This window comes from Corticium candelabrum, chromosome 6 (assembly GCF_963422355.1).
Source record: "Corticium candelabrum chromosome 6, ooCorCand1.1, whole genome shotgun sequence".
NCBI lineage: Eukaryota > Metazoa > Porifera > Homoscleromorpha > Homosclerophorida > Plakinidae > Corticium > Corticium candelabrum.
In genome coordinates this window covers 5,343,369-5,369,447 of record NC_085090.1, presented here as the reverse complement: position 1 = coordinate 5,369,447, position 26,079 = coordinate 5,343,369, and the positions used below count along the sequence as shown (strand labels likewise).

Here is a 26,079-nt window from a genome sequence, read left to right as displayed (position 1 = left end):
GAATTAACAGAAACAGTCTTAGATGCTATTGTCTTTAATGTATTCAAGCTGACATCCGACCATGTCCCAAATGATTCAACTGCAAGTGGAAAGAAGAGAGCAACCCGATGAAAACACTTGGGTGTCGTACTTCATACGCTTTGAAATTTTTCCTTCATACACACACACACACACACACACACACACACACACACACACAATATATATATATATATATATGTATGTATGTATTATCGTCATTGTGCATTTCTCTCGACTGACATTTACGTGTGAACTAGTAGTAGTTTTCACCGAGTTAGGCAGTGTGACTTCGCGAAAGTACTTCATGTAGCCTTCCTATATGCCTCTCCTCATTTCGACTTCAGACGGGAAAAGGGTCTGGTTTCACTCGGTTCCACCAGTGACCTCCGCGTCGACAGTGATGTATGTCGACCACTAATGATATCTTTAGTCTCCCGGAATCCTCCAGGGAGTAATTGAGTGCGGCAAACGACACCTTCAAAGGCAATTTGCCAGACCTTTCCAGTCGTCCGGAAGTCGAAAAGGGAGGGGATGGCGCAAACCTTCTAGCTAAATGAATAGAAATGAACTACAGTGCTAAACCCTCGGCTGGCCATATGGTGTACATGCACACCACATGCGAGGACATGTGTATAGTATGTATAAGGCAGCCGAGGATCAGAAGGCACAAACGCTCATGAATTGACACCATTGACATCCCTTCACGTGGTGGTTACGCCTACCGTAGAGTACAGCTATCACCGTCTAACCGCAAAATAGCTAAATAACCACTGGTTGTCGTAATGAGATGACCCTACAGCCGCCACAGCCAAAACAAAACATTAATATGGGAAAACATGCAGGTGCAAATGTAGATTAGGCGTCTGTGTTCGCTGTGACTTTGGATACCGTAAAAAAATTGAATAGAGACGCACTAGCGTACTTAGAGGTCAGTCGCTTCGTCCAACAAACATGCAGACGCGCTGTCATGGACAATGCACGTTCCCCTTCGCAAATTCCCGTAGAGCGCCAAATTTCTGTTGAAGGCGACACTAGTGATGGTTGCAACAACATCGCGGCCGCTCAGCCACCCAAACCGAAATTCAAGCTGTCAGACTGCAGAACCACTATGCAGAAACACTGAAGAACAAGCAAAATGTTATACAATTAACCGCATTTGGCACGTACCGCATGGCACCTATTCAGCACTTTCGCTCTCTACACGCACATTATTTGTCTAACAAATAATAATAATGTAGACGCACATTATCTAGACGCCTGGTTGTTGGAAAACATGCACGTGCAAATGTAGACTGTAGCCATTGTTTCTAAACCCGTTAAGCAAAGGAATAAACACCATGTACAGGACGGACGCCCGATGACCGAATTCTCGCTAGCAGCTACAAAACAAAGAGAGGTGGAGTCTTATGATGACATCACGTTCGTCTGTTGGTCGGTAAAGATACCACATTTCGTCCATTGGTCGGAATAGATTGATTTGTATCTGCGCTAATCGAGTATAAATACGGTCGTACGATCGCACGTCGGACGACTGTACTATACCCTTGGCCCGAATATTCGGGCCTGTGGTATTTACCACAGTTTTATTAGAAGTATACTTATACTCTGTACGCCTAACGTGACAGGCAACGCGATAAGCCAAATAAACTTATTGGACTCTCGTCCCCGTCCGAACCGACTTTAGTGCCCTCGTTTGGTGTTTCGTGTCCCAAGTCCCGCAAGATTTGGAATTCAAGGCTATCACGTGGTGCTTACGTGTAGTGCGGTAAAGTACTGTACTCAGGAGAGGCGTAGCCACTCGCAAGTTGGGGGGAATGGGCGAGGCATGAAAGGACTACAAGAGTACTAGTTGCATAAAAGATTGAGTTTGTGCTCAAAGTTGGGACGCCCAGGCCTGCTCATTCCCCCTCCCTAGCTCGCCTGGTACACGTACTTGCAATGCTGTTGAGCAGTAATGATGATGGTCTCAGTCTGTCATCGATTTCTGGTGAAGTGGTGTGATTGCGTTAGAATTGTTACCGAGACTCTGGCCTAGCAGTCAGCTGCTACGCAAAGTAGGATATGGTCAACGGCAACGGTAATACCTACACGTTTCCAAAAGAGTATTGAGCAATTGACGGCAAACTAGTGCGCATTAGCCACGAGCCACCCATTATGAGTGAACCCAGGCCTAGACTTCTGGGTCTGAACTACCAGTGTAACATCATAGTGAACATACATATCATCTTGTCACTAAACGAAAGAGTGCAACAGTGTACAAACTATAGGCTAAGATATTGTCAAGGTGCAAGCTCCATGCAATCTTATCCATACCTAGAGACTTTGTGCGACATGCAAACCAATCCCATCGATTTTAATAAGAACATGCACAAGCAAACCGTAACACATAATTATAATCAGCAAAGTAAGAATATCATGTCAGTCACCTGCATTTTCATTCAGCCCTTCAATTCGTTCTTTGAGACGCTCGGCTAGAAAAGAAATAGAAAGAAAGAGTTATCGTTTAATAGATTTATTAATTAAAGAATGAATGTATGACATGTTTTCTCACCTTCCCCTATTTTGCTGTGACCAACTTGAAATATCGTCTTTCGTATCTCAAGACATTTCTCTACATGTAGACTGGATTGGGACGCTTCTTTCATAGCAAGAAACGACGTAGCAAGGTAAAAATGACCTGCACAAATACAATCAGAAAACGAACGACGAAAAGAGATCAACGCACAATCTGCGATGTGATGACTAGTAGGTAGTGTGTCTTGCAAAAATGATAAGGAAGATTGCAAATGGGTTATAGACGCTTCAAGTCTTGAGGCCTTCATTTCATACGAACCTAACCTCATCGTATCTACACACATTCACATTACAACCAGCTGATGTGACGAGGATTGATAATCAATTAACTTACCAATTGCAATATGAAGAGGATTTGGAGAATGACTTTCTTGGTCTATTTTTAGTGCTTCCAAACACAACTTTATAGCTTCTTCATAACATCCTTTCTCGTCATGGTCGCGAGACAAGTAATATAAATCTAATTATTAATTCGATTGCAGTAATCCAACTTCACGTTAGAGCGAAATGTAAACTAACTTGCAGCAACGACTTCGTCTCGTCGAGGTGATTGATGTTGTTGTTGCAGCAATTGTCTTGCTTTCTCATGCCACGATATGGCTTCATTGTAGTTTCCTCGTGATCGACAACAATTGCCCAAAAGGTTCATATCTGTAACATGGTAAGTTGCAATGAACATTAGTTCACAGGAAGTACCATCACTCAAGAGCAGACCATCCTTGAACACAAATGCAAGCGAGACAATATTTTCATTCCATGAATGCATCATGCTCAAAGTTTTGCAAACGTTGCGGTTACAGGCTCATAACTTAAATTTAGACATGGATACTTAAGCAGAGATTAACATTAGTTACTGGTGAGTTTGAGGTACCTTGTACATTGCATGTAAATGATCACGTGATGCAGATTGGGTGAGTGAGCGCGGTCTACAGATCATTACGTTAAAAAGAAAGTCTAGACTACTGTACTCACACACGGCCAATTGAGAATGTGACGACGGTAATGATATGCTTGCAATATCCAACGCTTCTCTTGCCAATTTCCAAGCTTCATCTTTTCTGTCAAGTAAATCGTACGTAGAGGAAAGGTGATATATAGCTAGGTAAACATGTTAATATTAATAAATATGTATTTATATCTTTTATGACTCACGATTCTTACCAAGTGCCAAGAAGGGATGAGAAGATGAGTAGCATGATCGGCTGATTGTGACTGCCTCCTCCAATAAACTCAAACTTTTCTCAAGTTTCCCGCTCTCTCTGTAGCAGTAACCAAGATTCATGAGAGCTAAAATAGAAAAGATTGACTTATAATTTCCATCTTTCAAATATCCCAACATGTACAATTAGGAAAGCGAAAATCGCTGCATCTTTCCATTTACGTACTCGTAGACATTTCCACTAGATTCCCGTAATCGCATCGCCTTTTCAGCTCGAGCGACTCTTGGAATGTCTTTATCGCCTCGTTGTATTTTCCCCCTTCTTCATATGTGAGAGCAAGGTTATTTAGCACTACAAAACAGTCAAAACATTCAATTTTGTGTAAATTAAATAATCTAGATTCTTTCATTTCCAACCATACTATTGACTAATCATCTTGTTTGCCTTCTCTTTCGCCGCATTCATAGTTCAATCTCTTTCGATCACTGATCTACTATATTCTATATCAACCTTTCCTTAATGTTTCCATCGTGTGCAAATATTTCAATTTGCGACATTTTGTGACAAAAATCTGTTAATACTCTTTACACTCAATTCTTGGTTTAATAATAGAAGAACTCCAAAGGAAATACAAACTTATTTCAAATTGTAGGCTTCATCGTGAAACTTCGTGCTGCGCTACTTTCTGGCAAACTGTCGCTTTGGTAGCCGCGAAAACGTGTGTTAGGTACGGATCATGTGCCAGGCTCATAAATCAGTAGCTCTAAGCTCCGCCTACACCAAATCAATTGCCTGCCTAGCTCAGTTATCTTGCTGGCAAACTACACGAAAACTACACGGGAATGATAACTATGGATGAATCTTGTGTTTTAAGACCCTGGAAAGGCTCTTTGTAACGAAAGTAGGATGCTAGAGGCCGTTTTCTCCCAGCAGACTTGACCCTCTCCTCTCACAGATGTTGAAGCTAGAGCAATGAAACTCAATGGCAATTAGCGTCAGCCTTCGCTCTATTGATTTATGAGGAGAAACACGCATAAGATTCAAGTATGTCAAGGAGGCGTAGAGTTTCTCTTCGAGAAACCTGCGTATGTGGACGCGCCCCTTCTTGTTGTTCTCTAGTCGTACGTCCACGTCAACTTTAGTAGCAGTTCGGTGTGCTCAGCTTTGGCGATCAGCACGGATTCTAGATGCCGCGATAGAGGATTGGATATCCTGGAATGACGAAAGAGCGGTATATTGCCATTGTCACGAGTCTACACACTGTTCAGGGTGGAAACAACTTACGTACTACAGTACCATCTATACCGTCTACATCAATGCGGTTTAACGCAGTTAGACAGAGTTAACTTTACCCCAAAACGTAGCGCGAGCATCGAAAAGAAGTGTATATGCGTAGTCCTGCCGCCGCAACCGTGTCATTGCGCTCATAGCCTCATTGGCAGCCAACGCAATTTTGCTTTCCAACCAGGGCTCTGGCATTTCATCGTTGATCTCTCCTCACCTCCTCTGGCCAACGCCAACGAAGGCATCGCTACGGACCTATGCTCTCTGTCCTATGTTCGTGTCGATGAGGCAGCGCGGCTTCTTTTGCAGCTGGGTCCTGGAGCGCTGATGGCTAAGCTTGACCTAGAGAGTGCCTACCGCCAAATCCCGGTACACCCAGATGACCTCAACTTGTTGGGCGTGCGCTGAAAGGGCCTGGTCTACCTTGATCGTGCTCTCCCCTTCGGTCTTCACTCGGCGCCCAAGATATTCTCGGCCGTGGCAGACGCTCTTCTCTGGATCATGTATCGCAGAGAGATCACATCCGGTATTCACTACCTGGACGATTTCCATTTTTCGGAGAGACAAACTCAAGTGAGTGCTCAGAGAACTTTGGTATTCGCACGTGCAACTGCCGCGGGGTTCCAGTTGCCGCAAAAAAAGCTGAAGGGGCCGTCATCGTGCCTTGAGTTCCTGGGGTTGCAGCTAAAGTCGGATGCAGGTACAATATGCCTGCCACAAGCAAAGTTACAACAACTCTGTAGAATGGTTAGCGACTGGCTTGGTCGTCGCTCTTGTACCAAGAGAGAGCTGCTGTCGTTGATTGGAACCCTGCAGCACGCTGCGTCGGTAGCCAAGGCCGGCAGATGTTTCATTCGCCGCCTTATCGACTTATCTTGCCGCGTCAAGCGCCAACACTACTGGGTTCGGCTAACTGCGGACGAGCTAGCAGATCTACTGTGATGGGATACCTTCCTTGTTCGGTGGAATGGCACGTGCTCTTTACGTACTCTTGTCTCGCATTCCCCAACGCTGCAAATGAGTTCGGACGCCTCTGGTCTATGGGGTTGTAGGGCTGTATGGCGCGAGCACTGGCTGCAATGGGAATGGTCTATAGCGTGGTGTGATTGCACTATCGCAGCAAAAGAGTGCGTGCCGGTTCTTTCCGCTAGCGTCGCTTAGGGTCGTCAATGGCACGGCGAGTGCATTCAGTTTCAGTGCGACAATACCACTGTTGTGTCCGCCTTGCGTAACTACTCCTGTCACGACAAGCTGGTGATGCACCTGCTGAGGATTCTCACGTTTGTGGCAGCCCATTTTTTATTCACTTGGCAGGCCATACATATTCCGGGAAAATGTAATCACGTCGCGGATGCCCTGTCTCGTAACAACCTACTAACAGCCCGCTCTTTTCACCAACAGTTACGTTCAGTCCCGGATCAAATCTCGGGGCAATTCCTAGCGCTCCTGCAACAGTCGTACATCAACTGGAGCTCACACAACTGGAATTTGAGTCTAGTCGACTCTTTTCGTTCGGCTTAGCTCCGGAGACTCTGAGGTCGTACGCTACCGGTCAATCTCGGTACCGCCGATTCTGCCAAAGACTCTCAATTATTCCACTGCCTACATCCAAACGTACTCTGTGTCTTTTCGTCACGGCTTTCAAGGAACAGCAGCTTAAGCACAAGACCATCAAATGCTACGTACCTGCCGTACGTCACTTGCGTGTTCAATATGGCCACGGAGATCCGTTTGCGTCTGCTCTTCCCCAACTAACATATGTCCTGCGAATCACACCCCGGGTGAGCGCCACACCCGTCAACGCCTTCCCATCACACCGATGGAGCTGCGCGCGATCAAGGCCGTCTGGTCTTAGCAGCCTCTTAGCCACGATACCGTTATGCTCTGGGCAGCTTGCTGCACGGGTTTCTTCGGTTTTCTGAGGGCGGGCGAATTCACCGTGTCATCATTGTTGGCCTTCACCCTGCATCTCACCTCACACCTCAGGATATTACAACCGATTCTCACGAGAACCCAACACTTGTGCGTCTGCACCTCAAGCAGTCAAAGGCAGACCTCTTCCGCCGCGGTGCCGATGTCTATCTTGGACGGAGCGCCAATGATATCTGCCGGTATCATCGCTCTTGGCATACATGACTGTCAGGGGCACTCGTTCGGAACCGCAGTTTATCTTTAGCGACGGCTCTCCTCTATCCCACGTCAGACTGGTGCAAGAGGCGCAGCGGGCGTTGTCGTCAGCAGAAATAGATTGCTCAGGGTTTACTGGCCACAGCTTCCGAATCGCTGCCACCACTATATATGTATACTGCAAGGCCCGTGGCATAGACGACTCTACCATCAACGAGTTGGGTCGGTGAAAGGGAAGGCGTTCGAGGCATACATAAAGTTGCCTGCTAGGCATCTTGCACGCTGGTCAACACAATTAGCCTCCTGGTGTGTGTCATTACCGCTATACACTTATAATACATATAATGTAGAGAACACAAGCAGCATGGCGTAATGATGTAGGATCTTTGTGAAGACACCATCCGGACGCTCGCTGGACACCAATTCTTTCCGTGCATGCTTCCCGAGGACTCCCTCGTCTTTGCAAGCTGCTGTCTGTCCCATCGGACAGTCACCCAACCGTTCGTGATCGGCAGACTTAGATTACAGTCTCAAGTCTGGTTACCGTACCTGGACCGAACGTTTGCTCGAAGAACAAACATCGTTTGGACCGGGATCCGGCCTAAAAATACCCGTGCCCTGAAAAACAGAACCAGAAGCAAGTGGCGCATTCGCAGAGGTTCGGGGTCTCGACCCTCGCGCCACGGCCACACTTTCTGACCTGGCAGGTGTGCTGTCGTGCAGGAACATCTCAACGAGTAAAGGTAAAGTTTCAATTGCGCTCGAGTAAAATTTAACTAAAACACAAGATCACTCCAGAGTTACCATAACTGGGGCGCGTTTCTTTCACTTACTCCAGCTAATCCACATTAGATGGATTACATGGATGACCTTTGCGTGCATTTCTTTCTCCTTCTCGGAGATGCTGCATTATCTAATCCAGCTCATACAGCCGATACGCGGATTAGACGGACTAGATAAGATTTGCGCACGCTCAGTTGTTGATAGCACTAGAAAATAAACGGTCGATTTAGCAGAGAAGCCATTCTCAACCTAAGCAGTAAGGAATTTGTCAGAACGCTGACAGTTCGAGACTCGTTTCCACACGGCATATCCATCTTGGCGAGGCAAAGTCAGTGCGCATGCTTATCACATCCAAGACGCTTCTTTGCTTCGCTCCGTCTCTCATCCGTCTACCTAATCCGACTATTCTGGATTAGTAATCCATCTAATATGGATTAGCTGGATTATGTAAAAGAAACGCGCACCTACCTATAGCCCAATTATTTCTTGACGTCGTCATAATAATTGCGGACTGTACATACGTGTGAGGACGAAAGCTGTATATAGTATGTGCACCAGCCTTTCTTCCATTCTTGATCTGTCACTGATTCTACCGTATCAGTCAATTAAAAACCAAAACGTGGGCGTGTCTCGCAGAATCGTGAAGTCTAGGCCCCAATTTCTAGAGGTCACGATACGCCTCTGGGTATGACATCATTCCTCTCACGAAAACCATGCTCTGCCATTCTACTATAAAGATAAAAATGTTGACGATTGCGTAAAAATTCTCAGTTGCTTGAGTAAGTAGAGAAGAACGTGCCCATATCTTTGCCGCATGTACGTCAACATCCGTCGAACGTCGTTTCAAATAAAGGCTATGAAGTAATATTCATTGTGAGTAACTTGTAGCTGGAGTAGAGTTGAGTTAATATTGATTAATACTTTTCTATCGTCTATAGACAGTAAATTGATGTCGTAGAGATCCGTAACTAACTCTATATAGAGATGTACTATTATATTGATACATGCATTTTTTCCACATTCCTAACCTCTAACTTTTAAATCGCTATACTGTAGCTGTATACGATAAGACTCGGACAAACTTCTGGTTTTCTCCAATGCTATAGATTCCACATTTCTTTGTCTATCGCTTTTACAATGTACATTGTTGGATGTCCATATAGACTTCCAAGTAGCGTTCTTTGAAATACACTTATACATTTCAAGTAATAAGTGAAACTTTCTTGTGAGGCCCTTCAAATAGAAGCTACGAAGCAGTAATCATTGCAATTAGCTTCTATCTAAAATAGAGTTGAAATCAATTTAACTTCAAATTTTCTCTTTTCTGTATAGACAATAGATTCATCTTAAACGTTGGAGCATGCAGATTGACCTCTTCGTTAATCGATTACCAAAATTTTTGAATTTTTGAAACTAGAAGAAGCTAAAACTGATATATTTTATTTTGCAACATGCCTGCAACTATTCTAAATGAAGAAGCATTAGAAGTGCAAACCCTCGGCCGGTATGCACTTCGGAGATAATTCGTCGCGCTGACAGAATGTTCTAAACAACACCAACCGCCACGCAGAGCGAAAGTCTTAGAGCACATACAAAATCCAACTTTGGGCTAGATAGGTGTACAAAAGACGCAGCACTGATTTGCAGTGAATAAAACACGATTTCATGCATTTACAATATTTTGGGCTTTGTGAAAATGACACTATTGATGGAACAAGCATAATGTTACAGCCTTTGCTCTCTAGACGTCTGGTTCTTTGTGCAACTTCTCTAGGCGTCTGATTGTTTGTACCGCTTTTGAGGTCGTAAGGAACCACTATGGCCGGTTTTAGGCGTGGGATAGGTAACACCAGAGCCAAAACAAATTAGATGTGAGAAAACATGAACGTTACAAATGTTTATCTAGATAGACTCGTACCCAGACCTCCTCCTCGAGCGCGCTCCACTTGTTTTGTCATGTGCTTTTAGGTCCCCTGGCTAGTGGAACAAAAAGCACATGCTAAAACACGTGGAAAGCACGCGAGGAGGAAGACTGGGTACGAGTCTATCTAGATTAGGCGTTGTTTCTAAAGTTCTCAACCGATTTTCTAGCTCACAACAAACTAGACGTCTGTTTGTTTGTATAGCTTCTCTAGACGTCTGGTAGTTGTCGTAATAAGGGAAACATGAACGATACTACAAATGCAGCTGTTTCAAAGTGCTGGAACAAGCCAAATGTTACAAGTCGGAGAGCCTCGACGCCCGGCAGGCTGGCCATCTTCACCTTACGTGATGAAGTAACGCGCGTGATCATTGTTCTGTTTGTTGGTGGGAAGCATATGTTACAAATGGAGAGCAAACAAGCAGCTCACCACCGAATTTCCAGATCACAACAATGTAGACGTCTCCTTCTTTGTGCAGCTTCTCTAGGCGTCTCATCGTTTGTGCCGCTTCTCTAGCTAGACGTCTGATTGATGCCTACCAAACAAAGAGAAGAAAGAGGAGCCTCATGATGACATCACGTTCGTCTATTGGTCAGTAATGACACCACTTCTCCTCTATAGGTCGGAATAACTTCATTCGCATCTGCGCTAATCGAGCATCAATACGGTCGCGCAGTCGGTCGGTCGGTCATCGAACAATTACTATACCATTAGCCCGGAAATCCGGGCTTCGGGTAAAAATGGCGCCTGTATACAATTGTGTCCCTAATCCCCGAAGCATGGCTGAGACCTTGTACCAACGATGAACTAACCGATAGACCACATTTAGTGTTAACACTTGTGGAACCATTAATACGCACTCATGCATTCACTATGGATGTATGTACCATTTCATTTTATCAATATCAAAACGCTTGCCCACATAAATTTCCATTCTCATTTTGGTTAACCTCAAAGTAAGACAGACGAATACGAGTATCAAGAAATTCTATTGGTATGGCCTCGATGTAACTGTAGAGTAGAGTTGTACATGTACAGTGATGTACAAATTAGTTTATGGAAGATAACGATGTAACACTAAAATTGAGGTGCAGATGTAAATCCTACCAACAATATTTTACTTTATTAAGTATGCAACAAATTCTTATTTGTGTTCCGTTAAATTAGCAAGAAATCAAACTCTAGCAGACGAACAGAACGCATACCAATTGAAATGCTTCTATCATCTCCTCCTCGTTCTCTCGTCCAATTAAGCTGTTTAGTGAACAGTCGCTCTGCATCTTCAAAGTTTTCTATTTGCCTGTAGCAATTTGCTAAACGTCCCAGAGCTGTAACAAGAATGTGGCAAGTAGACATAGAAGTAGCACAACACTAGGTTAAATAAAACTGATAAATAACACAACTGGATTAGGATCTGTCGACCATTCTTACAGATGATTTATACCACTTAATATCAACTTCATTACATTTAAAATTATGGCAATTCGTAGTGTGATCTACTTAATTAATGTCACTTAGCCGCGTCCACACTAGACAACAAAAAATTACGATCCTATCGGGAATGCGCGAGTGTCAACACTGCACTTTGCAAACGATACTTTCACATTGTCGCAGACTTTTGCGAAGGCAGACAGAGCACCTTACGAAAGATGGCGCGTAGACTGCACCACCGGCTGACTGTGCCGTCTAATTCTATCTAAATATACTGATTATTAGAATATAGCAACGTAACTCAAACTCGCTAACGCTCCCCAGTCAAATCTACGCAGTCAAACCCAACACCGGTCTACTGACCAATCACGATTACATATTATGTCACATGATTTTACGTCACACACCACTTATCGGCATCACGTGACTAATAACCGATGTGTAGGTGTGGTTTCCTTGCTTGTGCAAAGCGTTGATAGTACTTGATACAGCGACGAAAGGTAAGCGAGAACAAAGATGAGTGAGGAGGGTTATGCTTCGACTACACTCGTACCGTACGTGAAGATAACGCCCACTATTTCTAATTTAATTCAAGCGATCGCGATCCGATGTAAATCGAATCCACCTCTCGATGTGGATCGGATGATCTATCGCGATCAGATCACGATCAAATCGCGATCCAGTTGCAATTGTGGACATGGCTCAATTAACAGAAATACAACTATCCATAGTGTAAAACATGTAACGTTGGCACTTTCCTAACTGCGTCGTTTCTTAGGTTGATCTTGCAACGATTATGTTTCATGTAGTTGGAAATAGTAAATAATGTGAAACCTCACGTGTGCGAGTACAAAACAACAATTCGTCTTATCTAAATGTATTGTTAAAACACTATAATGTTATGACTGTTGTTGACATGGGAAAAGAAATGGAGATTGTAAACTATAGTATATATATACTTTACGCTTTAATCGTAGTCATGACCTAAAGTTATACCCTGTTTACACGAGCGCTTGTAAGCGGGCCAGCCCGTGCTGGCTCGGTTTCTACGGTGCGTGTAAACACGGGCCGATCCGTGCCGAATCTTGCCGAGTAGTGCCAGCTCAGCTTGTACCCCGTTTACACGAGCACTTGTGAGCAGGCCAGCCCGTGCTGACTTGGGTCAGCTTGGTTTATAATCGTCTTGTAATTACGTAAACGCAGGCAGAGCCGTGCCAGCTCGGTTCGGTATTTCTAGCCGGGCCAGCGCACACCAGCCCGAGCTGGCTCGGGTCAAATACATCGTGTAAACTCATAGTGTGCTGCAAAACGGGCCGCGCATGCTCATTTAGTAGTCTCGCGTAGCCAGACTCCTTTTCGAGACGTCATATTTCTGCGCGAAAATGATACAAATAGCCTTGAATTTCCAGACCAGAGAGCGCGCGAAGAGCGCGAACTCTAGTCTGGACCAAGTCGATACTAAAATGATTCCGGAAGTATTTATCAATAGCGATGCTAAATGGTAGTTGATTCTTTACCTTCGTCGGATCTTCATAGTCTTGTATATCACCAGGTAACTTCGCCGTCAGATACCTTCACCGGACGAACTTCGCCAGACTTGCCGGAGGGAAAGTCTGGCGTCGGCGCGAGGATCGGAGCCCAGGTATGCGCATGCGTGAACCGTACCGTGCTGCAGGAGACGGTCATCAGACCGGGACTCCGACCCATCTGGAGATTTTCTTAAAATCACCAGCCCAAGCACGGTACACTGTACCAACTATCATCTCCTACCTGACGATGTGTGGCATTTCCAAGCACCGTACGTAAGAGGCTGATGCGGGCGAAACAGCTGCCGTTTAAGTTGCGTTTATTGTAAAGCTGTGTTAACCATTTACTAGGTTTGTAGTGCACACGCCGACCGTTAATTACACGAGTGACTGCGAAAATCCTGCTAGAATGCTGCCAGGGATTCTTATGTACGACTCAAACGCTGTACTCTTCCACCTTCCAAGGGCTTTGATTGTGGAATCGTCCAACCCTCTTGCCTTCGCTGTCGTCGCTGCGCCAATGCGGAAGCTGTCGCCTGTAAAGCCTGTGCAGTCACGTCCGGCTTCTGTGAGCGCACGTTGAACTTCTCGGACCAGCCTGTTGCGCGAGAGTGACGTGCCATCGTCGTAGAGAAATAAGGGGCCTTGCGCGTTGCCTCGGAGCGCCATGTAGCTCATCAGAGCAGCCACTGGGCAAATTTCTTGTTTCGATCGACCCAAAAAGATGTTTACACCTTGACGGAACGGGTCTGTTTCGATTGCTTTAGGTGAATGCGCACCACAGCCGGAGTGACATGTGAGTCGATGCTAACGTCTTGTGGAGCCAGGTGAACAGAGGCGTCGAATGCTGCTACGGAGCTCACGGTAACCTCTCCCGCTCGCATAAACCAAAGAAACCCGTGCAGACTGCAGCCCATAGCATTGCAATTGATACAATGACCGCAACACGCCTGCAGTACCAAGTATATAGTACATCGCGCAGATAACTCCTCCCTTAGCTACAACGCGCGCAACGGCACCGCTAGCGCGCACGACTCCGGGGTGGAATCAACTCTGTCTAACGTTGTTAAACAACATTCTAACAGCGTAGGATCGTTTTACCTAGATCAACATATAATTTGTAAATGCCATAAGATCTCATGAACAAAGAAGAGACATCTGCAGTGTTTGCGGCGATATCTTGGTGGACGACATGAAACGACGACTCTTTGATTCTTTGGCAGACCGCTAGCTAGTCTAACCGCTCGACTGGCGAGACTACCGCTCGACCAGTTGTCAAAGGTGATGCTCTAGCGACGCTGCTGTCCATGTCCTGTCACCGCAAGCTTGAAAATATCGAAGAACTGAAGCTGAAACTAAAACTAAGATGTGTGAGTGCACCAGAGTCTTTCTGGCGTGCACTTAGCCGCCCACGCGGGTTTCACACGAGCGCAATCAGCGTTAGTGCACTTAGCATAACCAATTACTGCTAAACCAATCAGAATTTACAACCGACATTCCGGCTATGAGGAGCTGATTGGCTTAGAAGGCTATTTCCAAAATCATTTTAGTACCTACTTGGTCCAGACTAGAGTTCTCGCGTTTCACGCGCAGTCTGGTCTGGAAGTTCGAGGCTATGATACAAATAGAGTGGAGCGAGACGAAGACTTTGTTAGGGAGCGACCATGATGAGCAAGAAGTTTAGCGTTTGAACTCTGTTGCCGCATGTGCGCAACAATCGCCTGGCGATAGACCTACAATGTCTCGTATATGTCCTACGCATTCTCGATATGACTGTTGTAAAGCCGTAGAGAAAAAGAGCGAGCAGCTTGGCTTTGCAAACGTGAGCTATCGCGAGCTATGTCAAGCTCAAGGAACTAACGCACGTTAGTTACACGCATGGTCTTCCTTCTACGAAGTGTGTCGTGTAAACGCGGGCTGGGCTGGCACGAACTGGCGCGGCTCTGGGTCTGGCTACGCGAGACTACCAAATAAGCATGCGCAGCTCTAATCCCGGTCTCGGTGCAGTACATACACCGTTGACACAACGTACCTGGCCCGGATCAGCCCGGGCTGACCCCACCATTCCAGCTGGGCTGGGCCAGCACGGCTCGGCACGACGGGCGTTTACACGTAGCTTTCAAACCGAGCTGACACGGGCTGCATGCATATGCCGGCCCGCTTACAAGTGCTCGTGTAAACGAGCTATTATATATTCACTACTATACCATGCTACCGTCCAAGAAAGAACGTGATGGCCACGAGAGCTCCACAACTCGAGAGTGATCACTCGAAGCAAGCAAATCTGTCTTAAAGGAGAACTCTCACCAAATACTAAAACCTGTTGACAAAAGATACAAGGTATCTTCCTGCAGGAAACCTACGGTCAAGACAGCCACGGAAGCAGAGAATCAGCAACGAGTTGTTCAGACGATTCAACGTCTAGACACAAACTCTTACCCTCTCGAAGCAACTAGTTTAGGTTTAACCATACCAAGTGCTCCTGACGCACCCAAAATTCAGCGAGACATGATCTATGAGCTAATCCAAGAAGGGTCTCTTTCTGAGGTTGTATTGCCACAGTCGATACTTGAGTGATAAATTTAGGGTCCCAGTTTGCTTGAGTTAATAAATCACAACTTGACACCATACGTCTCACAATCCTTACCTTGAAATGTGCACAAATATCGGTCTTCCTTGCTAACCAACAATCAGAGTTACGAACATGCTACATACGGGTACTAAACAGACCTGCGCAGGTAATTTCAATGCTTTATTTCTTCGTTACGGTAAACTACTGCAGTAAACGGTTGCAAAAAGTTGTGTCATGAAGTGACATCGTTCATCTGAGAGATAGTTGATTTTGGTGAGAGTTCTCCTTTAACCCTAACACCAAACGCTAGTGATCTTAGTTCGATTCAATGAAGGTTAGAACGCATCGTTGACCACGGTAAGAATATGATGAAAACAAGCGATGATTTCTGAATGGCAATTAGAGTGACTAGACGTTTCCTTTCCTCCGTACTAAACATCTGGCCTCGAGTTACTAACCTATAATTGCCTTAAACTAAACTTTCTAACTTAATATTTCAACATCATCTTACCAGCACCATATAGCATAGGAAGAGAACTGTCGTCGCCAAATGCTTGCAACACTTGCACGGCTTCTTCAAAGTACGGCTTCCCCATGTCAGGTCTACTCATTAGATCGTACGCATCACCAACATCAATCAGACCTGAAATATCAAATTGTAAAAGCTAAACTGTAATTATATGTTAAATTATACTCACTGTCGCTCATTTCAATTGCATCGTTCATACTGCGAGTTACGAGTAGACGACGAATTTTCAATCTCTCTTCACCTAAATGCTTGGCTGTTGGACTGTCGTGCAAATGTTTTGCCAACCAACAAGAAAACTTCAAGAGCTTTAGACATTCTTGCTGTTTACATTTAGATTTCAAGATGTGATCACAAACGCTGTAAACGTGTGGAGCCAATGCAATCATCTTGCTGTTGTTGAGGTTGCGTCTCATGGCGTTATATGAATTTGGTAACATGTCTTGCATACATTTTGTCAAACAAATAAGAAAAGGTAGGAATTTGTCTCTTCTCTTCATGTGGCTTACAACAGACTGCTGAACAAGCGCATGAATGTCACACGTGCGTTCCTCGTCATTCAATGTGAGCAGAGAAAAGTCGTCGGACAGAAGATATAGAGAGACTTCAAACTCATTTCCTCCGATCCTCGACTCTCCGTCCCGCATCACAGCTGCACGAAGAACATCAGTAGTAATGGCGCTCGTGTCCATCAGAGAAGTAAAACTGAGAATTTTCTCTGCAACTTCGGACCTTCTTGCCACTTCTTCTAGATCGAGATCCCATTGCATCGGTGCTTCCCTGTCGACTCTTAGTCTTTCCTTCATATTCTTCAGCTTCTCTTCATCACTCGTACAAATGTCGCACGATTTGGCCAGTGAGGCGACGTCGGCATCTAGAATTTGGTCGATCCGTGCAATACCCGAACTCGTTAGCTTGTGCTGTAGATGTTCCAGTCCCCAACCACGTAATATGTCCTCTAGATCATCGACTGGATAACGCACGTCCTCTTTATTCAATGCCAGTTTCTCTCTCATCTCCCTGTAAGTAACCCCTGTTTTCTTCGTCAATGTTGCAACACGTCGAATGGCAAGTGGCAATAGCTTCACTTGTCCATCGGTCACTATACCTTTGATCTCCTTGTATTCCTTTTCTGACATCTTCACGTCATCGTTGCATTTACCAGCCCAACGGCAGAAACACTCGACGGCTGCGTCTTCATCCAACTCTGGGAGTTCAATCACCTTGCCTTCTTGCATTAGCACGTGATCTCTGCATCTCGTCGTAATGATAACGTGAACTTTCATGTTGCAAGAAGGAACAATACGTCTGATGACGTCTAAATCATCACTGCTGTCGTAGATCAACAAAGCATTTCCTCCACGCTGACTGACGAGATCTAAAAAGCGCGCATTCATTTCTTCCAATGATTGACTTGCAACATCATCTTTCTCACAACTTAGGTGAACGATCTATCACAGATACAATTGTAGAGTCAAAATTGAAATTGACGTTTTCATTTGTCTTACATATTTTTGAATTGAGTGTCGTAGAGATGCGCTTGTTCTCGAGCTGATGAAGAAAACTCCTCCATCGTATGCCTTTCTGTAAATCCTTGCATAGGTGGCTGCTACACATGATTTGCCAGCCCCACCTTGAGCACAAATGCACTACAAACATAAAAATAATAGTCAACTACAACTCACAACTACTACCTAAACAGAAACATTGATTGTTTTGTTACCATCAAACGACAATCATTAATATCGACATTCACTGCAGTCTCACGGTCTCCTTTCCAAAGGTAACGCGACATTTTGATGATAATTGTGTTCCGACCACACGCATGAGGAAAATTTCTCTTTGCCAGTTCAATCGGAAAAAGTTCTGTAAACGACAATGTAGTTTTGTGCTAATACCAATACAATAAATTGTAAAACCTTTCCGCACTGGCTTTCCCTTGTCTCGTGGAAACTCTTCGGGTGCAACTAGCCGACGAGATCTTGCCTCATGTGCTAACTGTGCAATTATTTCTATCATTACATTAACAATCATGACAATCAATTTATTATAATATTTCAACCAGATAAAATTTGTACCTTTGGTTTCTCTCTTGTGTGGATCTGTATAAAATACATACAAATATTATTCTTACTCCAGTAAACAATACATTCCTTCATTTGATAACCTGGATGTTTATCCGGTTGTATAAGATGTAATATTTGGTCATAACCACCAACTTCCAACAAAGTATCACAAAACTCGTGAAAAGCTTCGTTGCCTCGATAAGGTAAGATGTTAATCAATAGATAACGTGCTCTTTCGACGTCTCCACTCATTTGCTTCAGTTTGTCAAATTCCTCTAGTGTCACCTGATTCGTACTCAGTAGCTTATCAAGAATGGGTTCGACTGGGAGAATTTGCACCAAATCATAAAATAGAGGAAGAATCCATTTCTTCCATAAATAGTCTGGTGATCTAAACCAAGCAACAGTGATATTATTTAAACTTCAGGTCATATACGATTTTGAGCGCGTCACTTAACTGGAGCCTTTTGCATGTATAGATATTTCTTGTCGTTACAAACATCTCAGGATGCATTATAGAGTAATTATGTTAATGTTACTATAATGTAGCTACGCCTACTCACTTGACTATTTAGAGAGTACACACACAACTCAATACATTGCCTTTCGTCTACTGTACGATCCTTGTGTACTTCTCCAGCCTCTCGTCTAGATTTGGTGGAGAACCGATTTGTTCTGAGGTTAACGTTTTTCAAAGGTTCAAGTGCTTAGCTTGCCGAAGTCGAGAAGCCGCACAGCTCATGCTCGTTCACTGACCGTTCGTTCTGTACGTCAGTCCTGACCCCATCAGTGGCCACGACGCGAGTGAGTCTGTTCGTCGCTCATTAGTCCCCGTTCTGTTAGATAATTTCTGAAGAAACGACGGAGAAGACTTCGACAGTTGGCTGTTCCATGTTCATGCTGTCTCGGATCTGGAACGTTGGACGCCAGCACACCGTTTACACCTCGATACTGTCGCGCGTGCTGGACGCGTTCGTGCCGAGCATCGCGCTTTTCTGTCCACTGCAACAGCAGAAGGAGCTACGTGGGACAAATTCGAGGGTTTCTGCGCAATCAGTTTGGTCCAAAAAACCTTCATTTCCTTTTACGCGCAGTCTGATGTCTGTTCGACAAGTTACTCAAAACCCTGCTTTTATAAGTTTTGGTCTTAATTTCGTCGTACCCTTCTTCAACTCAACAGAGCTGAAGATGACATCTTACCAGAGCTGACTAATGTTATGCGGTTTCAGGAAGTTCACCGTCCAGAGATTCAATTCGAGCTAGAACGCGACCAACAGAGAGAAGTTCTGAAGTTTTGCAATCTGACGCTAATCGGACATCGTCTGCGTTTTCCAACAAAGTTTCGTCTTCCGTTGTACTTCAAGTTTTGGGTTCCTAAGCCCCCACATTCGGTAGTACCTGTCACTACTGTCATAAGTATACATATACGGTCAAAAAATTATTGATTGCCGTAAACGTCTTGCCAGAGCAATCAAGTCGCACAAGTCGTGTCAGTGAGCACCTGCCAATTCCGTGTTACTACCAAACTATAACACGGATTCTGTGAACAGCCACACAATACAAGTGTTGTCAGCCCACGCCAACCACCGTCCTCCGGTCGCAATCCTGTGTATGTCCTTCACGACGACTCTTCTCTGGCTTCTCAGCCTTCTTCTTCCGTTCCTGTCAACACAATTACTATTGAAGGAAATGCACCTGCAAGGTGTGTCATCAACTCCACATCCGCTTCTTTAATCGTTTCTAGCGCCTCTTGTCGGTCTTGACGTCAGCCAATCGTCCGGTGTACATGGCAATCTTATCGCAGCAAATGGTGGTCAACTTGGTGTCGTAGATAAGATTGATCTTACGCCTTTTGTTGGTGGCATGCAATTTCATCATTGTTTCGTGGTTATTCGTGACTCTGCATTTCCTATTCTTTTAGGATCTGACTTCTTGCGCTACGTTTACGCACTTATTCTGTACTGTGACGGTACAGTGACGTTTCAATCACCTCGTTTTAGTGCCACAGTCACACTTCCAATATTTAGTGTCGCCAACGATCAAGTCCGCCCTGATTTTTTAGTTAATCTTAGTAGTGGTTCAATCGGTCGTCTTTTGTGTTGTTCTTACCGTCTTGCACTCTTCAACCGCTATTCTAGACCCGACAACCGTCACACCTTTTGGTGTTGCTGATAGCGATTTGTCGTCGGCGTTGTGCAATGATGCACCCTCCGTCGTGCTCAGGCTTTGTCGTCAGCTCGTCTGCTTTGATTAACTCACTCTCGTCTTCACAACAGTCTCAACTCAATGCACTTCTGAGCAGTTATTCATACGTGTTTGCGCAGCATTCGGACAATTTGGGTCGTACTAGTGTGCTAGCACATCACATTGACACTGGAGATCACTCGCCAATTAACCCGCCTTATCGTTTACCTTCTTCCAAGAGAGATGAAGTAGAACGTCAAATTGAATTCATGATGCGCACAGGAGTTGTCTGCCCATCCCGTTCGCGTTGGGCTAGTCCCGTCGTGTCGGTAGATAAACCAGATGGCAGTCAGCGTTTCTGTGTCTACTAATGCCGAGTGAATGTTTGCACCAAGAAGAACGGGTATCGCATTCCTCGCTTTGACGACAGCTTGAATCTACTCTCTGGTACGCAGTTCTTTTCCAGCCTTGACCTTATCTTATGTCAGGATACTGGCAGCTTCCTCTCGCTCCTGATGACATTGAGAAAACCGCCTTTACCACTCCTTTCGAGTTGTTTGAATTTCCCACCATGCCGTTTGGATTGTGCAACGCTCCCACTTCCTTTCAACGGGCAATGGATTCTGTTCTCTCTGGCCTCAAATGGCGTTCTTGCATCGTGTATCTTGATAATAGTCTTGCTTTTCTACTGATTTTGACAGCCATCTTCAAGATTTGGAAACAGTATTCCAGCGCCTCCGACAATATAGTCATTTGCGCACAAAGAAATCCGATATCTTGTGTATGTGGTTATGCCACACGGGCTCCGTGTCGATCCTGCTAAAATCGATGATGTTACTGATATTGAAATCCCTACGAATAAGTCTCAACTCAAGTCATTTATGGGTCTTATGTCACATTATCGTCGCTTTGTTTCGTCATACGCCGCTACTGTTGAGCCTTTACTTTGATCACTTCGTAATAGCATGCCTTTTCAATGGTCTGATAACCAACAGCATTCTTTCGATAAACTCAAACAATTTCTTACTTCAACACCTCTTTTTTCATGCTGACTGGAGCAAACCATTTCTCCTGCATGCGTCTAGTACTGCTATTGCAGCTATTTTTTGGCTCAGGTCTATCCTGATGGTCGTAAACGCGTCATTTCGTACGCTAGTTGTCAACTGTATGCATCAGAACACAAGTATGACACTCGCCAACAGGAATTACTCGCAGTTGTTTGGGGATGCAAAATCTTTCGTAAGTACCTTCTCGGAGTTCAGTGTACCGTGGAGACCGATCACGCTAATCTTCATGGCTGATGTCCGCCAACCATCAAACAGGCCATTTAGCTCGTTGGATCCTTAGGCTTCAGGAATTTGATTTCACTATTCGACATAAGCCCGGCAAAGCTAACACCAATGCCGACGCCCTCTCTCGTTGGCCGTCTAACGGTACCGTTCCACAATGATCGGTTGATGCACCGATTATAGTTGTCGCTCTCGAAATTGTCGATCTTCTTCTCGATGACAATTGTTTCCAACAGGAATTATACGCTGCTCCATGGCGTCATTGATTTCCTCAAGCATCCTGAACACTGCATCGCCTGGACAGAAGTCAAAGAAGTATTGCTTGATACTGGTCACATTACCGTTGATTCGGATACCGGTCTTTAGTTGCATACATCTACAACCAATGGACAACATCATTATGTTCCTATCATTCGGCCCTCTAGACGGCTGGCTGTGATAAAAGTTTTCACGACCTCCCCATGTCTGGTCATCTGAGATACAAGAAAACGTATCATCGCGTTCATACTCAGTGTTATTGGCAAGGTATTGGTCAAGACATCAAAGCCTTTGTCCGGTCGTGTTTGCCATGCCAGTTCCGTAAACCGCCACCACCACGTTATTCCGGTCAACTCCAGTTATCGGGGGCTTCTCAACCTTTTGAAGTAGTGGGAATCGACATCTTTGGTCCACTGCCCTCTACCAATCGCGGTAACCGCTACGTTGTCGTTATAGTAGATAGCTTTTCTCGCTAGACGGAACTCGCTGCGGTACCTGATATTACTGCAACTACAGTGACCGATGTCCTTGTTGATGAACGCGGGCTTTAGTAACTCGACCGGTCTGGAAATGAATATCTCGTAAAGCACGTCGGAGACATTGTGTCGAACTCGAAAAGGACCTTCATAGTGGTTAGTGAGCTTGTGAGAAAGACCGGGCTTCCGAGCGAAAGAATGAAGAAAGACAAGGCTTCCGTCGGCAAATTGAATCGGATGATGGCTGTTATCGTAATAGCGTTTGCCATGACGATCGGCTGACTCTTGATGAGCTTGAGCAGTTGCATAGGCGTATTTCATCTTTGGGAGAGAGACAAACCGTAATGCTGAGCATCAATGTCCAGATCGCGTGGAGTACCAGCGAGAACATCCGTTGCAAGGCGTGGTTCACAACGATGCACCAAGTAGAATGGCGTGTTGCCAATAGCGTCAACAAGCTAGTTTGATAAGCAAAGACAATGGCTTCTGTAGTAGAGTAAGGGACTCGAGACTACCCCTAGTACTCATTAGCATAGAGTATGCACTATATAGTAGACTGTGGCATGTAGTTAGCCAGTCTTGTGTAGTCTGGTGTAGTATTGCGTAAACACTGTAAGCGAGCTGCAATAGAACCAATATATAGTCGGTAACAACACAACAGTGGCGACGAGAGATGACGAGCGCAGCCGCAAATTTGAAACACGGGTTGTTGGGCGAGTTTGCGAGCGGGAGTAGAAAACATCGACGAATATAAGGAAAGATTCGAGCAGGCAGTACCCATAGGAGCCGAGCACGTAGCTCGTAGGAAGGCAATCTTTTTAACGTCTGTGGGTGCATCGACCTACAGTTTGTTGCGGACCTTGGTACGACCTCGGCAACCGTAAGATTTGGAGCTTGCTGACATCATTCAGCAACTGACAAATTATTACGAGCCAAAGAAGATTGTTATAGCCAAGCGATTCCGCTATTACAAGAGACAACAGAAAGGTGAGACTGTTACAGTGTTCTTGTCAGAACTGCGTCGTCTAGCTAAACATTATGTGTTCGGAGACAAGTTGTCAGTTGTGTTGAGGAACCAATTCGTATGTGGATTACGAATAGAAGCCGTACAGCACAAATTCTGGCGGAAAGTGACTAAACACTCGATATAGCAGTACGAGTCGCGCAAGCCTTTCAATCTGCAAGACAAGAGACGATAGCTTTGCGAGGAGAAACGCGCAGACACGGACAACAGACCACGAGAAAGCATTTAGAATGTAAAGTAGTAGCAGTGGGAGGTCAAAGACAACACAGTCTGATGTGAAAATATGCTACAGATGCAATGGCAAGGGGCACGTTCCTGATAAGTGTTAGATAAAATCCAGTGAGTGCCATTTACGTCATAAGAAGGGACATATTGCAAACGCCTGCCGAAGTAACAAGCAAGGCGATTTCAAGAGCGGAGCAACGGGTACCAAGAGTACAAAGTACCAGAAACAAGCCACGTTACAAGTGGACAAAGCGGTAGTATGTTCACTTTATGGTCTGGGAAGTCAGGACGCAATCAAAGTCAATATGACTGTAGCCGGACAAGACTTAGAGATGATTGTTGACACGGGTGCACTATTCCCGCGATTCCCAGGAAGACCTATGAGAAACAACTATCCCATGTTGCACAGAGACTATCCTGTTCACGGGAACTATCTTGTTCACGTGGACTATTCTGTTCATATTTGCTCCTATTCTGTTCACATTTGCTCGTATTCTGTTCAACGGGGACTTTATGTCCACGCAATTTGAACCCACTCTAGCGGGGACTATACTGTTCCCCGGGGACTATTCTGTTCACGGCGACTACGCGGTTCACGACGACTATTCTAGCGACTATTCTGTTCACGAGCGACTGTTCTAGCTGTGAACTATTCTATTCACAGTGACTACCTTGTTCACAGGCGACTACCCTGTTCACGAAGACTATTCTGCATGTTGACACTAGCCATAGAGTGTTCATGGCGACTATCCTGTTCACAGGCGACTATACTGTTCACGTGAACAGGATAGTCCCCGGTGAACAAGATACTTGTGGCAACATAAAGTGTTAGTAGGCCACCCCTGAAAAGTCACTTCAATGATGTCCATCTAAAACCTACAAAACACGTCTGGCAACTGATCAGACTATTACGTACCATTAACGTTCCGTTATTTAATTCCATTAAAATTAATCAAACCCAATTAACTATGAAGAGAGATTCAGTTTACGGTCATAATTTGTAATGATACCCGTGAATTTTGGACATTTTTGACATGCAGTTTGTACGTAATATATCCTAGTCGTACTCTTGAGGACGGGTTGCTGTTCCTCCATTACTCTGATTGGTTGTTGACGTTGGCTGCTCTTCCGTTAGCTGACTGATAGCGACAGACGACCGTTCTGCAACTCCTTCCTCACAAAACTTATTGCTTTGGTTGCTTGGTTTTAACAAACAGTCTAAAAAGAGAAATATTACATTACTAGTTGTACGGTATCCGTAGGCGCCTCGCGTTCATGAGTAACACGTCCTACGGAGTTTTCAGAACGTCTACTGAAACGCCGAATCCTAGCTAGAAAATACGTATTTGTTGAAACCCTGTCATGGAAGTAAACATGCAAACTTCCTAGTAGTTTAGATTACGTATATACGCCTGGTATAGGTAGTCGTCGTTTTGCGATCGTGATCAAGACAATACAGCTACACACACACACACACACACACACACACACACACACACACACACACACACACACACACACACACACACACACACACACACACACACACACACACACCAAAAGCCATAGAGGATCACGCCCATTTCTGTTGTGCGACCCGGATAACAAGCCTCGCTACGCTCGGCAATTATCTGTACCGTTCCGACCATACGGGCACAACAGCGCGAGGAAAGGGTACACGAGGCTAGGTCTAACGAATTGATACTTCGTTTCCGAACAAACACTCAAGCCAACAACTAAAGGATCTAAACTCAGTGTAAGTGTTTAGTGTACGAAAACGCTAATTTAGGGGAGTGTCCTTATATAAAATGATGTGCCCATAGAAAGGCATTCCTGATCTGCATTGATATTTCAAATACCCGCTAATTTGCAATACCACTCTATCCCGGTGCTATGTTAACGTGGCCCTGCAATGCTTGTAGAGACAGCCCGCGCTAACCCAGCTCGGCATTGTTTGAAACGCATCGCGACTCTGGTGAAGACAAGCTGCGTCTAGGCCCATTCTCTACAAAAGCGAGAACAGTCCTCTTTCTAACGTCCTCAAACCCTGATAAACGAAGACAAACTAGAGGCTGACCTGCTTGTCTTGAGTCCATGACACACGCAGTTCTGAGCATATACGCAAGCGCGGGGATACGTCCCTTGTACTAAATCACGGTCCCAAAATATGCGCATAGTTATCACAACTCACCCACCACCCACCATCTTTTGGCTTTTCTTGGGTCTGCTCTCTATATGTGTTCGTGCATCAGAGTACTATAAACTCCACAAGTAACGTAACTTCGACAAGGTACACTGTACTCGTACTAAAATATGATACTTACACAAACTATGACGTCACGTAATCTACATCTAGGGTAAGTACACGACGTCCCCTTATCTCAAGAAAACTACCCACAACATTGATCAACAAACTTTCTACCACAGTCACTACATCCTAATTATAAGTTCAACCAAGTATACAACTTTCGGGTTTTTTGTGAACGACTTTCACCAGACTGTGAGCTTGCATGCTCTGCTAGCTGGTTAAGCCATGCATATCCTATGTTCCACTCATCTTGCTTATCAAAAATTGGCAGCACTGCAACATGCCAAGAAATAGCATCTGACAATGATGCAAACATTATCAGC

General features: G+C 44.9%; 1 protein-coding gene across 1 annotated transcript; it reads right to left on the bottom strand.

Moving 5' to 3' along the window:
* Window positions 1-2,298: 2,298 nt before the first annotated feature.
* Window positions 2,299-26,072, bottom strand: LOC134180834 (uncharacterized). Its single transcript, XM_062648020.1, has 18 exons — window positions 25,943-26,072; window positions 24,516-24,666; window positions 18,094-18,383; window positions 18,005-18,028; window positions 17,846-17,938; window positions 17,650-17,792; window positions 17,435-17,575; window positions 16,099-17,377; window positions 15,912-16,043; window positions 11,077-11,199; window positions 3,981-4,106; window positions 3,757-3,882; window positions 3,568-3,693; window positions 3,115-3,246; window positions 2,930-3,055; window positions 2,747-2,869; window positions 2,573-2,698; window positions 2,299-2,492 (listed from the first exon to the last, which is right to left on the bottom strand). Exons 1-18 carry the CDS (start codon window positions 26,070-26,072, stop codon window positions 2,440-2,442), a joined length of 3,444 nt encoding a protein of 1,147 aa, XP_062504004.1. The 3' UTR covers window positions 2,299-2,439.
* Window positions 26,073-26,079: the final 7 nt, after the last annotated feature.

What these genes read in the sequence shown, in the direction of transcription:
- LOC134180834 (XM_062648020.1), bottom strand. Translation starts at nt 26,072, where the DNA reads ATGTTTGCATCATTGTCAGATGCTATTTCTTGGCATGTTGCAGTGCTG. An exon ending in TTAATGATTGTCGTTTGATG is followed by an intron (nt 17,576 to 17,649) that starts GTAACAAAACAA and finishes TTATGTTTGTAG; the next exon opens with TGCATTTGTGCTCAAGGTGG. An exon ending in TGCAATTGAAATGAGCGACA is followed by an intron (nt 16,044 to 16,098) that starts GTGAGTATAATT and finishes TTGATATTTCAG; the next exon opens with GTCTGATTGATGTTGGTGAT.